Raw genomic sequence first — 16726 nt, 5'->3', positions numbered from 1 at the left:
CTCACAATAATGTAACTTGCGGGACATAGCTAACCGTGATGAAGAGACTATTTTGTAGCTCAAATAACTTAAATCTTTTCTAGAGTCATAAAAACTTAACTTTATTGATAGTACTATTTGCTACCAAAAGGATTTTCCCTCCAGATGAACTATACAATTGAATCTGTTTTTCCCCTGTTCTCATTTTTTTCAGTTGACTTTAAATTAAAAAGTCTTTAAGAATCCGGAAATATTTTATTTGTCCGGATGTTAAAAAAAAAAAATATTGACTTTTATTAGCTCTCATTCGAAATAATAGCAGTGTTTCGTTTTTTAACTATAATCTGCTTTATAGGATCGGCATTATACTTAAATGTAATTTATATTTTAAACCTTATGTTCATAAGTTGATACAATTTTAACAATTCATGTAAACAATAAGTTCTAGAATTTCTCATCTAAGTTCTTTTAAAAGTTTAATATAAATACTATGTGGTTTATTTTTAAAAAATATTAAAAACCAATCGTATTTTACTAGATATTAATAAACGTGAAATTTCATTAAAACAAATTTAATAAATATTCTATTATTTATTAAAAACTCTTCATGATTATAAGTATTGCTATTATATTTTGAAGACTATATTTTAGAAGTTAATTTATTTAATTTAACTTTTTCTAAAATATAAGTTAAAAAAAATTATAGATACATATGCACATACTATGTACCTTATACACTTATACGTTAGATGAACTATTACCTAATGGGTGAGGAAAATAGGGGTAAACCTGTCAGTCTAATCCGACGGTTTTATTAAGACGAGAAAAGTAAATGGTCGTAGTGAGATGTAGAAGCGAATATAGAGTAAAAGTCAGAGATTATTTTAAATTATAAACTACAACGCTCCATTACTTCGCAATAATAACTCTTTGCTTAGCAACCTGGCCACTATTTAAAGGGAGCAGCGAGTCCAAAAGCTCATTCAAAATCTAAGTATACTATTGAATACTAAAAATATATAAAAATAAATTTAGCGCATGATGGTTATTTTCATTATTGTTGAAATCGAAATTTTTTAGTATACATAAAACAAAATTAAAGAACGGAATTGTCATTATATTAATCACAGATTAATGCTGATGCATACAAAGAATTTTAGTAAATCTAATATGTACGATTACAAATGATTTAACAAACACAAACACACGGTTACAGCAACTAATTGGACACCATAATATTTTTACTTACTTCTGCAATGAAAATAAACCATAATACTTTTTACGATACTGTTCTATAAGTAAAAATACTGTCTCAATAGAAAACTGATTCTTCTTCAACTTACAGTTAATGATAATATAAATTAAAATTGACTGTCAATCTCAAAATAGTATTATCACCGATACGTAGGAAATTTAAAATTATTATTTATTTATGTGGTCATAAACTAAAACATTGGACTTATCTTAAAACAATTTTAGAATTCATAACTTAACCTCAGTTTTAAAAAATCAAGACACTTATCAAACGAATCTTTTAATTTACCCAAAACACATTTCCTTCAAAATAAATCTCTATTAAATGAATACGTGCCAGATATCCAATACCGATCAATGTTCCATGTTTCTATTTTAAAAAATAATAATAATAAATATTGAAATATACAACATTGGAAAAAATTAAATTAATATATAATAATGAATAAACAATATAAATATGAAAATATGAAGATATAATTATAGAAATAACGTTAAGTACAACATTTGAAATAAATGGTTCGTGAGATTTAAAAAAAAACTTATAAGAATACTTCTTTAAGCTGTTAAATAGATTGTATAAATACATTTGTAACTAAATTTGTTTGAATTATATATATTAATTTTAGCAAAAGCTGTAATCGAAATGTCTGTAGTATTGTATGTAATATACAATAATCATAAAAGTTTCTAACATAAATTGTTATATTACCTTAAAATGTAAAAACATTATCAGACTTAAAATAAAAATTAATGGTACGAGTATACTCATTATTTATGAATTTGCAAACATGATAATAATTAAAATAAAGTACCTATTACACAAATATTGCAAACATTAAGCATACTAATCATTTCAAGAATAACTAACACACATAAATAATATAAACAATGGTGAAGATGTATTACCAAGAGATACACTATGGGCAAATAAAAGCCCAATCATAATAAAGAAAATTTAAACTATTGAAAATGTTTTTTACTATTTAATTTAGATATAAATTATTAAATTTCTTTAATGTAAATTTAATGTACGACTAAATAATGACGATATTGTGAATGAAAGGTAGACGAAAGAAAAAACTAGATTCGCAAACTTGATTGCTTAATTTCAACGATGTATTTTAATTTAATTTTCTTCTGGTAGTTTTATTTGTATACATCAATTTTTCCACCCCAATTTTACAAGACTGCGGACTCACAAAAATCAAGAAATGGTAACAGCAAAGCAAGAAACAAACATTCTTAACCTAAACGGTTAATCATAGTTAACATGATAAAAATATAACAACCTATATGTTAAAAATAATATTTAAGTTAATAATTTAAATAAATATAAAATTAACGTACCTAAAAAAATTAAAGGTACATATTATACTTTATACCTACTTTATTAAGCGTTAACTTTCAGCTACCCATAACATGTCTAATAACTTAAAATAAAGACAAATCAAATACAATGAAGTTAAATAAAAATTTTAAATTTATATAAGCAATAAAAATTCTAAAACATCATAAAATAAATTTGGAATAAGAACTTATTTAAATATTTGCATTATGAGTAATTTAAATTACTTTTGCCTAATATTATTATCTATTTCATATTTTTATTATTCCAAATTTACTGAAAATGACTTTTAAAAAATCTATTGAAATAATGAAATGAATCTATAATCTAAAATTATATTCAATTTCTTATTCATCACTTTTTGGATTTGTAACAAAATAAATCGATATTAATAAATCAATTTCAATGAATGTAGATTGTTCCTTATTGAAACTTTTTATATTGTTTGTTTGTAAGTTGAGTATTTTGACAAACTAATAATAATAATAATACATATTTTTCATTTCATAAGCATGGCTTATAACTGGGCAAACTTGAGCTTATTTGATTTAGAATCAAAAATTAAATTAATTTAAGAACTCGATAATAAGTAAAACATCTTGAAAACGGTCAATTTTTCTTTCTTTTTTTTTCTACTACAATCGTTCCTATTAGTTATTGCATGATAGAAACTATTTATATAAACAATAAAAATAAATAGTCTAGCTTTAGAATTGTCTTTTGTCGATGGCAGTAAAAAATAAACTGAACACAAACAAAAAATATTCAACGTATACTACATCTAAGGAAAATAGAATTGTATAATATATAAACCATAAAGCTACCCAAAGTTAATTTTATTACTTACTTCAGTTTGTGCTATAACAAAAATCATACAAAAATCTTAAAATCATAGAAATGACTAAACCCTTTTGATTTCCATGATTGTGTATAACATCCCTTTCATTCGTCTGACTTAAGTCAAGCACCCTAATTCAATATATAACTCACATACATCTAGCTTAAACAGCTGGGGTATACATCCATTTACAGTTTGAAATCTGATGATCTGTACTCTATATAAAACCGTCTGGTGTATAATCATATCATCACACAAACAGTCGTCTAATTAGATATTGAATGACAAATTATCGAAATGTAATGCAATCATTCAACAGAAAATAAAAATGTATAACAGAAACAATTGTATTATGAATATATAGGCAAATAGATTGCTACACGCAACTACATAATAAATAATAACCGATAAATTAAAGTCCAATGCCAATAATAAACAAGTTTATCTAGATAAAAGTTTTTAACACTTAAATAATTATACTGATATATACCTATTTTTAAATATATTAAATGACATTTAAATAACGCCATTTAATGTTCTAGTAATTTTAATTTTTATAAATTTTTAGCATTTCAATACTCAGATAGATTGTAAAAAAATAACAAACATTTAATTAATGTTGTATTGAATTACATACTTATTAAATAATATAATTCGAGTATTAACTATGAAAAAGTGTAAATAAAAAAATCCTTTACAAGTAATATACTTAAATTACTCTCTTACACAAATAAATGACATTCAAATATGTAATTTAAATATTCATTGAAATTTGTTAATTTCTACATCAAATTAAATATAAGTACTGATATTGTTTGATTTTTTTTAGTAAAATGCATTCCAAATTTTTTAAATTTAATTAACATAATTAACAAGTTAAAATATTTTTATTAAATGTCAGTAATATAGTTATTTTCAACTTATCTCGTAACCAAAAGTATAACACGAATTATGTTTCAATTCAATAATTAATTCTCAATTCCTACAACTATTGTGTTAACAGTGGAGAAAAATAATTTTAATAACTTTTCACCACATATATATACTACAATCGTGGTAGTAAAAATGGAAAACAAACAATGTAGTGATTAGATATTAAAAAAGAATGATTGACTCAAATTATTTTTCTTGAAAATGTATACATTCAGAGATAAAAAAAAAATTGTATGGGGGTCACAAGACCGACCGGTTTTAATTACGTCTTTATTGTTTCCGGGGGGTCGGTGACATGCGGTCATTCATTAAAAAGTTATTACCCAGGGACCGGGGATATTTTGAAAACTTTAGAACACTCCTCGGAGAAAGCAACGAAACAGGCGACGTTTTTAGAATTTTGCGGCTATCCCCACATAGACTGAGAAGCGAGTAGAAAATTATTACGACTGGCGACGGACTCGGAGAATTAAATTTTATGCTAACACCTCCCGCTGCAGCTGTACTTGTTGTGAACAAGTGCACCTGATTGGACGCGAATTAAAAATAATTACGGCAATTTCCTTTTTACAATTAAAAATTAAACAAGCTACGCCTTGATAATGAAAATAAGAGAACCGTACCAACGAAAGCACACGCTCACGTCCTTAATATAATAATACACATAATCACTGTTTGTTTTAAAAGATAAAACTGTTAATATTGTTTTTGTTATCATCGTCCTAATAATCTAGTAACAGGAAATTAGGCGTGGAGCGATGTAAATTTATATAATAAATAGCTATAAATATAAGTACGTACCGGAAGGGAACGCGCAGACTGCTGAACAGGCCAACAACACTGTGGTGGCCAGTGCTTGCCAAGAGCTGCTCGAACACATCGTCAGCCTGTAAAATACAACGGTTAAGACATATTGTGTCCGATGGTCACATTCGGACCCACGATTGTTGACAGGGAAAGCAAACCATACAAATGACAAGAATCATTTCGCGTTTGATTCGAAACGCAATTATATATTAAGATGTCATACTTAAACCTAAATCCATAACGCGCTACTGACAGACGGGTGTAGTGGCAAATAGGGAGGGGGGTTTTGTTAAAGTTAGGCTAGGTTAGGTTGAAAATGGCCGATATTATCAAATCGGATTATCCGATTTCTGTAGGTTCGGTTCAATCCTAAAAATAACGCATACACACACATCCCGCGCGTAAAATAAAAACAATAACAATATATACAAAATATATGATAATAAAGTTGCAATGATTATATTAGTACTGCGCGTAACGTTTTTAACTATAAAACGGCGGAGTAAAACTTGACTCGGTCACGATTTCGACGGCAGCTATAAATGAAATCGCATCACTGTCTATACCCGACAACGTTGATTAAAAAAATTAATGATAATAAATTGATACTGTTAATATATGGTATTGATAACGACGCGATCGGTCGGTTGATCGGACGGACAACAGACGCAGTCGTGTCGTACGGGCGCCGGTGATACGTGTACACTGACTGAACGCGACGGGGGCGGCGCACGCCCCGCGAGCTTGGAACGCGCGCGCGGCCCAATCCCTTCCCTCCGCGCGTACTCGCCCATCATCGCCGCCAACGCCGCAGCCAATTGGCAAAAACCGCCGCCGCCGTCGCCACAGGTATCGCCGGACTCGCCGCGCGCGTGCGACGATGGATAAACGCGCGCGGCATTCGAACTGCACGAACGGTCGAGACGAACACGCTCCGGCGCCGCCGATACCGATGAAGATCGCTTGAATGCCGCCACCGCCGACGACGAATCCCCAGCATCGATGCCCCCCGCCGTCCAAGGTAAGCACAATAATATTAATACTATAATCGAATATGTATTATTGTCACTGGCATGTGCAAAGCCCGTGTGAGAGAATATTAAGATCCGTATATACGGCACGAAATTATTTAAACACACATTTATTGAAATTTCTCATTTTTGGAATATTCTACCGTATTTTATAGTATTTGGATACTTAATATATATACTATATTTTTATAGTGTTTGTATTAAAATTAAGAATTATCATATAGGACATCTACGTGGCGATATGATACATTTTTTCGAATTAGAACTTCTCTTTTTTACTATGTTAAGCAAATAAATGTTTAGAAAACTTATACGAATTTCGAACGATAATATAAGAACAACTACATTTTATGTATTAATGTCTAAGAACTTGAATTTGTTAATATTTTCTAAGCAATAAGTACCTAATCAAATAACTAACTGACTAAATACTACATCTACATATTGTGTTTACCCCGTTATCGTACAGAGTACAGTTTATAATAAGGGTACATTTGCGATCATAATTATTATAAATATTATTTAAATGAATAGTTATTATTTAATCTTTTTTGGTAAGACGATGATATCCGACGAATAATCTTTGTTTTATTTATCTTGTAGCTTATTATTTTCGTGAAAACTATAATACCTGCTGCATATTATTATAATTTAAAATCACAATTTTTTTTTAGCAAGGGATGCGTTATTTTGGAAAAAAAATAACAGCAGATATAAAAAATGTAAACTAAAAAATATGTGTTTGTATTCCAGTCCCGTATTCACCCCTCTATCAACCACTGTGCAATATATTCAGAAATTAATTTATACGAGACTTTTAGAGTTTCAGTTCTGCGACTATATGACGGCATATTAATTGTCAACGAATGCATAAGATACAAGTATATATTTTACAAGACAGTGTCTTTCATTCACTAATACGAATGCTTATTTTAATCTTTAAATTCATTAAATTAGTGGGATAAATGAATGCGTATGAGCATCGTAATAAACACACTGTTTTATTTCATAAACTATACTAAAAACGTTAACATTTTTCTTCACGATACTGAATCAGAATCTAAAATTTTTCTAAAAAAAATTGAGTATATGATATTTTATTGATAGATACTCGCTAAAACAACGGGGAAATTCCGTAGTAGAAACCATATGAACCTAACTTAATAGGAGTACTTAACAAATATCAAGAAGATGTTTGAGGTAGTAATTTATTAATTTAGGTAGCACGTTTTTCGCATTAAATTATCAAATACAAATATTAAAAATATATAAAATAACATGAATATAATATAATTTATAAAATATATTTGACTTTTAAATATACTATAATTTGGTACACTTTTAATACATAATTAACTATCAAAATATTTAAATTAGCGAAAAAATGCGAGTAATAATAATAATAATAATAATATCAGATACAATTGTACATACATATTAATTATGTTTATTTTTTTATTGTAAAGTGGTTACTTTGAAATAATTGAAAATGTTAATATCAAATGTACTTGAAGTAGCTATATACTTGATCGTTATTATACTTGAGAAAATATAAAGTAGTGTAAACTATTATGAAACTGTTCAGAAATTAAAACACGTTGATTAATGAAAGATTTACTGTATAAAATCATCTCTTCCCCATACATCATATATTTCATCGATAAATTATTTTTTAACTTAAAAACTTAATCAACAACATGATAATAACTTTCAAAACATTGTACCAGCACAGTCATTTAATTGTTATGCTCGATAAAATATATGCTATCTGTTGGGTTAAATAATACGACGTAATCATTTTAACGTTTATAAATAATTGGATTATTGCAATTCCGTATAAACTCACGCAAGCTTTATAAAGAACTTTATCTACATTATTTTATTATTATTATTTTTTTTTTTAATAAAGACATTTTTTTATTTTTATTCAGTCAGGTATTATACTTTATTATTATTTAAATTACTGTAAATTAGACAAAAATAAATAGTAATATTATAATTTTTTATTTTCTAAATGTGTACAATTTCGTAACAGATTTTATTAAATCTAATAATAATCTTGTTATTTTGTTGGTTTGGTACAAGTTTAGTGCATCAATAAGGTTTAGTATAAATTTAGAATGTTGAATTCGTTAATAGGTATTAAAAGTTTTGTTTAGGTATTTTATTTTGTTACAATATATTATTTGATCCGGTATACCTACCATACAGTTTTCACATGTTGGTTATTCATGCTTTACCGTCATTTAAAACTAAAATTATATAATAATACCATGATTCAATATGATAAATTTTAACTCATATTTTATTGAATTTATTAAAATGTTATTAATTAACAATGGTTTGCATTTCATTCAAAAATATTCAATTCATTTAAAGATTTTTAATTAATAATGGTAATTTAAAAATACCTATATCAGTTCATAAAATGCTTGTATTATTCTTATTTGTAAATAATAAATCAATAACATATAAATGCATAACTAACTAACAAACAAAATTAAATTCCATAAAACTATAGTTTATAGTGAATAATAAAATCCGAACATTTCTCACCATAAATTATGGGAGGATATAAAATAAATAAGAACTACGAATATTATTTTCATAAATGTACGTTAATAATAATTGTAATACTAAGTAATATTTCATAATTTTAATTTAACTAAATCTTATAGATATCTTTTGAAAATTTATTTGGTTGTCATTAATAATGGGTTTATAACACTACAGGTAGGTACACATAAAGCGGACATTGATATGCTCGTTATGAAGAAATATTACTATATTCAGAGATACATTAAAATTATGAATGATAATTATGTATAGAAAAAAATAAATCCTATTGAATTTTTTATCGTTATAAGGAAGTAATTCAAAATTTAAATATCGGTGTTTTACAACAATATTATAAAAATGTATAAAAAAAAACTATATTAACTACAGAGTAATTTTGAGTAAAACTATAAAAAAAGCAAACATAATTTTAATTAACAGCTATTCAAATCGATTAGGTGTAAGTGTTTTTAAGTACAACAAAAAAATTTAAATATTAAAATATTATAATATTTACTTGTGATAAATAATTGTAATAGTCAAAAATATTAATTTTAAGTTTGTTTTGATTTTTAAATTCGAGTTAAAATGTATTTACTTTTGCCAATTAACCAAAAATTGGTAGCGAAATTATAAATTTAACTTACATACCCAGAATTACTATTCTTTATACACCAGGTATTTTGTTTTTTGTTTTGTATGAGTTGACTACAAGTCTCGACCATCAATCGTATATAATGTTTAATAATATATTAACATAATTTTCAAAACGTTAAACGTACGTATTATGTTATAAATACATTTCATTTTTGTTTAAATTTAATAACTACCCATGTTTAGTTTAAATTTAAATAATTTAAACTTTTACTCTATTATCAAAAAAATAACTTTAATAAATATTATATGAATGTTATGAAACATATATTGCTTTGATAGGTACTGAACGATATAAATATTATAAATAATTAAATATATTTTATTTATTATGTGAAAAATGTAATACTAATTTGTATTAAATTTAAAGCTATTATAAATAAAACACTCAACTACTAGTTATATCGTAATATCAATAAGTTAATTTTATATTTAACTGGACACATTTTTTAACTGCAACCAATAGTTCTTTAATATATTTTTCTTAGGTAAAAGTAATTACTAATTACAATACATTTTATGCAGTCTTAAAATATTGTGCTGAAATAAAATGTTTTAAAAAATACTCTACCCAACAAGAATCGTCTTATACAACATTGTAATTTATAAATAAACTTGATTTATAACAAATTATAAACCTTAAAAAGTTCTGATGTCACGCGTGACATCATTAAAATGACAAAAAAAATTATTATTGTGTAGTCTATAAATTGCTTATCTATTAAAGTTAAATCACCGTGCCCTTATACTAATGTTTTTAATACTTATTATGTAAATAATTGTTTATAGATTATCATATGAAAAAAATATTATTCAGATTATTTACCTAATATTTTCCAATACATTAAATAAAATAAAATTATCGATCCGAAAATAAACATGTTCAAGACAAATTCGCAAATGATGAACATTCTATTTGTTCCAAAAAAATATAAATATGTAATGTATATTGTATATATTATATATTAATTTATAAAAACTGAATACTTTATTTGTTTAGGGGGCAAAGTTTTATACATTCAACTACGAATATGAATACGTAGGTATGATTTATATCAATTCTGAAAATACGCTTGAATATAAAAAAACTATTTGGTGACCGTACTATATAAGTTACATCATAGACTAGGCCTTAAAAGTTTTCCCATATAAAATTCATTTTATGCAAAAAATAAAAAATAAATGTTGTTGGTGAAAATGGGATCACTATTAGGAAAAGTTTGTGTAGAAAAAGGGCGATTACCATTATGGCCAGAAAAAACTTTTGCTGCAGCTTACGCACTTCGAATATATACCAATAACGATAAACATACTTTCTAAACGGCAGGAAATATTACCAAACTCAAATAAATATACAATATTATAATTGTATACAATACATATTTTTAATTTATATTTATGTTGAACATTAATTTCAATAAAAAAAGTACCAACCTATACATTTCGCATACTGAACACTACCAAAATACATTTTTATCATTGAATCAAATGAATTATTTACAACTATAGATTTAAAAAATGTTATATTCGTATAATGGAATATTTAAAAGATGAGTAATACTAATCTTGAGTATTGATAAAACCTACAATAATGTTATTTCATAATAGATTACCTATTGAAACGGAGATTTCAAATTATTTGCTATATAATTTAATAATAATTTCCTATTAACTTGTCAACCAAACTCCATCCATATCAACTAAAAGTTGAGTTAATTAACGCTATAAATAAACATCATTTATTGCTTAACTCATGAACTTGAAATAATAATTATTATACTGTCCTACACGATTTTTTAATCATTTTTGAAAGAACGCACAACGAATAAAATTAATAATAAGTAGTAATATGGTCAGAATTCGTCGTTTTTTAAAAAAGGATAGACTTAAAACCCGTTAATGAATGTTTTATTTAAATTAAAGTTCTTAGGATGGGGGAGTCTTAACACGAAATGAATATTCATCCTGGTCGATTCGTCTTGGCACGCCCGTAAACTTTCTTCCCGAGAGAAAATAATAATTCCGAATGGATTTTAAAACGGGCGTCCGTATATTATTCGCTGGAATACAAATATCACAAAACTTTTACTCCCAACCAACCCATCCACTCTTCAGTCTTATTAGCACCGTTCTCAGCAGTCTGATGAGTTTTTTTACGAACTCTGCCGCATAGGTTTTAACCCGTAAATACCAATAAGTCATATTTTCAGAGAGAAAATATAATATGCAAAAAATAATAATAATAAATTCCAAACACCATAAAAAGTAGTGTCAACATTTAAAAGCTCCATACCTTGTAAACTTAAAAAGTATACTACAAGAAGATTACATTGATTTTCAAAAATATTGTTTACTTTACAATATTCATATACTCCAAGTAGACGTTAATTATAAAAGGTGACATAATATGAAATATTAAAGTACATTTACAAAGAAATAATCTTATAGTTAAACAAAAATTATCAAAAACCAACAATATCATAAAATTTAAAGTTTTTTTATAACAAAAAAATAATCCAGGTAGGTACATTAACAACATTATATTATGAAATAAATATAATAAAATTAAAACCGTTATTGGTCCATTCATAATATTTTTAAAGTAGTATAATAAGTATAAAGTAAACTTTTCATGAATAATTAATTGAAATATACATATTAGTTAATTATTTTCTAAACAGATATTTAAGTGCTACACTTTACATGTTATTCAGTATTAAAAATAATGTGTACCTATTTAAGCATAATTGAGCAGTATAACTAACTATTTTTTGATTTAATTTTTTTTTTGGTACCTGCCTAGTTATAAACAAATCAAATACAAAAAAATAAATCTATATTCTAAAAATAAAATAAAAACACAAAAAGCTACAATACCTATATTAATGAAGAAAAGAACCAGCGTCGGAAATTGTCAATTAGGTAACAATTTCTAATTCGACATTTTACTTTGTTTATTCAATAATATACAACATACGTGTAACACTTTTTAAAAATGAAGTATGTAATTCAAAATGTATTGAGGTCGGTCGTTATTTATGTGACGGAATTAAATATTTTTAGAAAAAATGAATTATTTTCAAATTATTGACGATAGTTAAAATAAGTATTAGTAAATGGGTAATTCTTAGCTGTATACATTAGAATCATTAGATGGTCTCGAGTGAATCACTATTTTAGATTAGTAAAATTTGAATTCAAAGATATATCATTGTATAGCATTGCGAAAACGATCTATCAGCCTATTTCACCAAGTAGATAATAGATTTTTTTGATAAATGTAACTTTTTAAATAATTTATTTTACTTTAAATGTTGAAGTAGGTTAAAATAATTTTTTTGAAAATCTTACATTTATTATATTATTAGTATTTAATTTTTATAATAATATGTATTTTTACTATATTATATCAAATTTATAACACAAAATGTAATAAATAATAACACTTTTCTGTAAATACCGTCAAAAAGTAAAAATAGACTTATAGTACCTACCTATAAAAAATAATATTTTAAAATGAATCAAAAATATTACTGCGAACAGTAAAATGCATAATAATATAAAATACATACAATAATACAATGTTTTAAAATTATAACAAAATAATTAACATATCGTTACTTATTGTTTAAATAAGTTATTTCGTTCAAATTGGAACTTAAAATATCTATTAAAAATAATTGTCTTTAAATATTTTTTATATTTTATGGTTAAAATATGAACTACTTATAATGAATCTTGTCAAATTTTAGAAACAAAAAGAAAAGTTTTTATTAATTTTTAACTACAAAATAGTTTGTAATATTTTACGATTTTAATACATTTCGTCATAATTGTTACTCTAAAAATTTGTGGCATGTATTTTTAATATTTTTATACAGATATAAGAAGATCATTTGTGGGAAATCATATTAAATTTTTAAGCATTTCTACCTAACAAATAATTATTATTGAAATTTATAAAAAAAAAAATTCTAATGCTTATAAATAAGTAATCAAGAGAAAAAAATTATAATTTGATCTTATAATGAAAATGATAATATAAAAATTTGGTGAAAATTTTAATATCCTATTATTATTATTTTTTTTTTTAAATACAATAAAATATCAAAAACTGTTTGAGGAGAAATGATTATTTTACGAGTGAATATTAAATTTTGTAAATATTTGAACTTTAAATGCTCATAAAATTTTTATAGATTTTAACATTATGGTTTATTTTAATACATTAAATACTTTGTGAATCAGTAAAAATAAGCTTAACATCAAGTGTGGAATATTCAATTGGAAGATATTCAAGATATATTATCACTTAAAATATTTCAAAAAAAAAATGAGGAATATAAAGAATTGTCGAATCCGGTAATATCTTAGAAATATACTTAGTAATTTTCTGACAGCATAAACCAAAAAAAAAAAGTTATCCATATGAAATGAGTTTGACAACTGTACGAATAGCAAGGTTAGTATTACATTTTATTTCCACCTATAACCCATTAAATAATGCTAAGAAACACGATCCGAGATGAAAGATAAGCATTAAACATATTCTATATATTATTGGTGGATAAACTTACCACCTAAAATATATTCCCCATATCTTAACAATTGATCTATAGATATGTAACCAGAACCGTTTTCGTACAATATTCAAATAAATATTTTTGTTATGTTACCATATCAATGTTCTGAACACTACTACAATTTATTTATTCATAAAATATTAGAATGATGATTGTAATCCAACTTAACTTAGTAATAATACTAATAAGTCAGTAATAACATATCATAAATGCCCTCCTATAAAATAATAACATTCGAGTCTAAGGATCCAGCTTTTCGTACAAATAAATAATTCATTAGTAAATCCATAATAAACTTACATAAACCTTTAACAACAAATTATAATGTAGGAATTAAACAAAAGAAGAAGAAACTAATACAAATGTAATATATTATATTAGAATAATACATAATATTTTATTATTAGGTAACGAAATTTGATAAATTATAAACATTATACATATTAAATCATCATTAAAAATTAAATTAAAATTGTATTTAAAAATAATTATAATCCTTCATCTAAGGGACAGGTTAATTTAAAATAACAAACAAATAACCGATGATAATAATCTTTCAGGGATCAAACATAATAATTTTCGATTGGTTACTTCTCTGTTTACTAATTAGTCTCGGGTGTTTACTCAATGGATAAGGGTGGGGTAAAGGCAATTGATTGTCGCGAATTCGCTAATTATTGTTAGCAACTATTTGTCAAACGTTAGGAAATTGTAGTTTAATTATTAGTCTTCACAATAGAGTAACATCATAGAGATTGATTAGTAAAAATTCTATAATAACAAAATTCTACTAATTCTACAATACACTTTGATAATAAACCCATATCAACGTTTCTCAAACGAGAGAATTTTTTTTTTAATTATATAGATTCCAAGAAGTGTATGTTTTTATACTACATTTACATTAACTTACTATAATACAAGTATAGTACCAAAAATTACCATCGGATGTTAAAATTATTAATACACACTTTACATATAGGTATGACCCATAATAAAAAATACATTTGTACAATTATATTCATTTTTAACCATAAAAGTAATAAACAAATTACGATTTAAGAAATACTTTTTGATCATCTAAAAGTTAAACCAAGTGGATGGCGATAAATTTTTGGGGAAAAATGTCGAGTCCTAAAAAGATTAAGAATCACTGGAATAACTAAATCATAAAACAAAATAACAATATTATATTAATATTGAACTCTATTAAATAAGCTTTATTATTCTATAAATACAATATGAAGAATAAGTACCTGGAAAGTTTAGAAAGCATTTTAATATATATTCAAATTTAAAAACATTTCCTAATCACAACAAGACGCTTAAAAAAAAATATTTAAGAATGTAATAATCTGAATTCCAATAACTAACAAAATAATATTTTATCATTCTATAAATTAACTGGATTTATGTACCTAAAAAATCATAGTATACACTCGATTCAATGTTTTATAATGTGTAAATAGCGATAAATAGCGAAAAGTCCATTTTTATTTTAGACGGTCTTTTCAAAGTCGCAAATGTAACGTTCAAAAAGACTTTATTAGGATGTATATAGTCTACACAGACAAGTTTTTTTACCGCCAAATGCCTCCCACGAGACTAAAAGCATTACAAGAAACATGCGTGATTTAAATCGAGAGAGCCATAAGACATTTAAAATAAAAATGAAAATGTAAACTCTATAGTTCTTACAAATATGTATGCAAGATGAACAAATATAATTTTCTGTATTTCCGATAAGTGATTACAAACTCGGTCATTTTTTGAATCAATAGGTAACAAATATAATAATAATTTATAACCAGGTTTATAAACATGAGTTTTCTAGAAAACTATAAACTTTATAATTTAATATATTATATATTATGTTAAAGTTAAATTATTTTTATAAGATAAACCTAATATGTCTTATAATAAACATACTGTACACTTATTGCCAACAATTATTGGCAAGAAAAATATAGTTTACAGTATTTCACTAACTGAATTATTTGTTATTAATTATAAAAATAATATTTAAATGAAAATAATATATGTGTGAAGACTTTTATATTATATTATACAAATTAATGAAGAATATACTGAAATGTTATCTATTTAATGATATCATAACATTAAATTAATAATATTACAAACTTACAACGTTTACATCGAAAAAAAATTTTTTTTAAAAGATTTTAGTATAATAACAGGTACTTAAATATAAAAATAACATTAAGATGGCATTTTTTTGGAGAAAATAAAGTGTTACTATTTGGGGACATAGTAAAACGAGTGAATATTACAAGTAAAATAAATATATTTCAATCATAAAAACGGTTTGGAAACAATATCCGCATGACAAATAAACATACATATTTCATATTATATGTATTTTAAATGTGCAAGCTGTAAAAAATATGCAATCATAAAGTGTTTATAATAAGTATAAGGCTATAAGGTCTATAAGGCTAGCTAATATTCATTTCTATTTTTATTAAATTAAAAATTACTTAATATTAAATAAGTAATACTTATATTATTAGATTACAAATAAGACAAACTCATATAATATACAATCTCCAATAAGATATGGATATTTAATTAAAATTATACAAATGGTAGTTTTTTGTCAGCACTTATTTTTTAAATATTCACAGCTCCAATAAATAATAAAACAAGCAAATAAAATTCTGCTATTCAAAAAATGCAATCCACTTAAAAGTTTCGTTAAATAAATTTTAATTCCATTTTCCAT

The 16726-nt window shown here is 24.9% G+C and overlaps 1 protein-coding gene and 1 long non-coding RNA gene across 5 annotated transcripts in view; one reads left to right on the top strand and one right to left on the bottom strand.

Annotated features, from left to right (window-relative positions):
* LOC132929564 (tyrosine-protein phosphatase Lar) overlaps positions 1-16726 on the bottom strand; it is a 151257-nt gene that overhangs the window by 110358 nt on the left and 24173 nt on the right. For all 4 annotated transcript variants that reach the window (XM_060994998.1, XM_060995001.1, XM_060994999.1 and 1 more), the window contains exon 3: positions 5154-5239. In XM_060994998.1, the coding sequence (XP_060850981.1) occupies positions 5154-5232 (79 nt within the window). In that variant the 5' untranslated portion in view covers positions 5233-5239. The remainder of the gene's footprint in view (positions 1-5153; positions 5240-16726) is intronic.
* The window catches only part of LOC132929568 (uncharacterized), a 33496-nt gene continuing 22620 nt past the window's right edge, over positions 5851-16726 (top strand). The window contains exon 1 of the long non-coding RNA XR_009662122.1: positions 5851-6180. This is a non-coding gene — a long non-coding RNA (uncharacterized LOC132929568). The remainder of the gene's footprint in view (positions 6181-16726) is intronic.

The sequence above is a fragment of the Rhopalosiphum padi genome, chromosome 4, assembly GCF_020882245.1.
Source record: "Rhopalosiphum padi isolate XX-2018 chromosome 4, ASM2088224v1, whole genome shotgun sequence".
NCBI lineage: Eukaryota > Metazoa > Arthropoda > Insecta > Hemiptera > Aphididae > Rhopalosiphum > Rhopalosiphum padi.
This window is presented reverse-complemented; position numbering and strand designations above follow the sequence as displayed.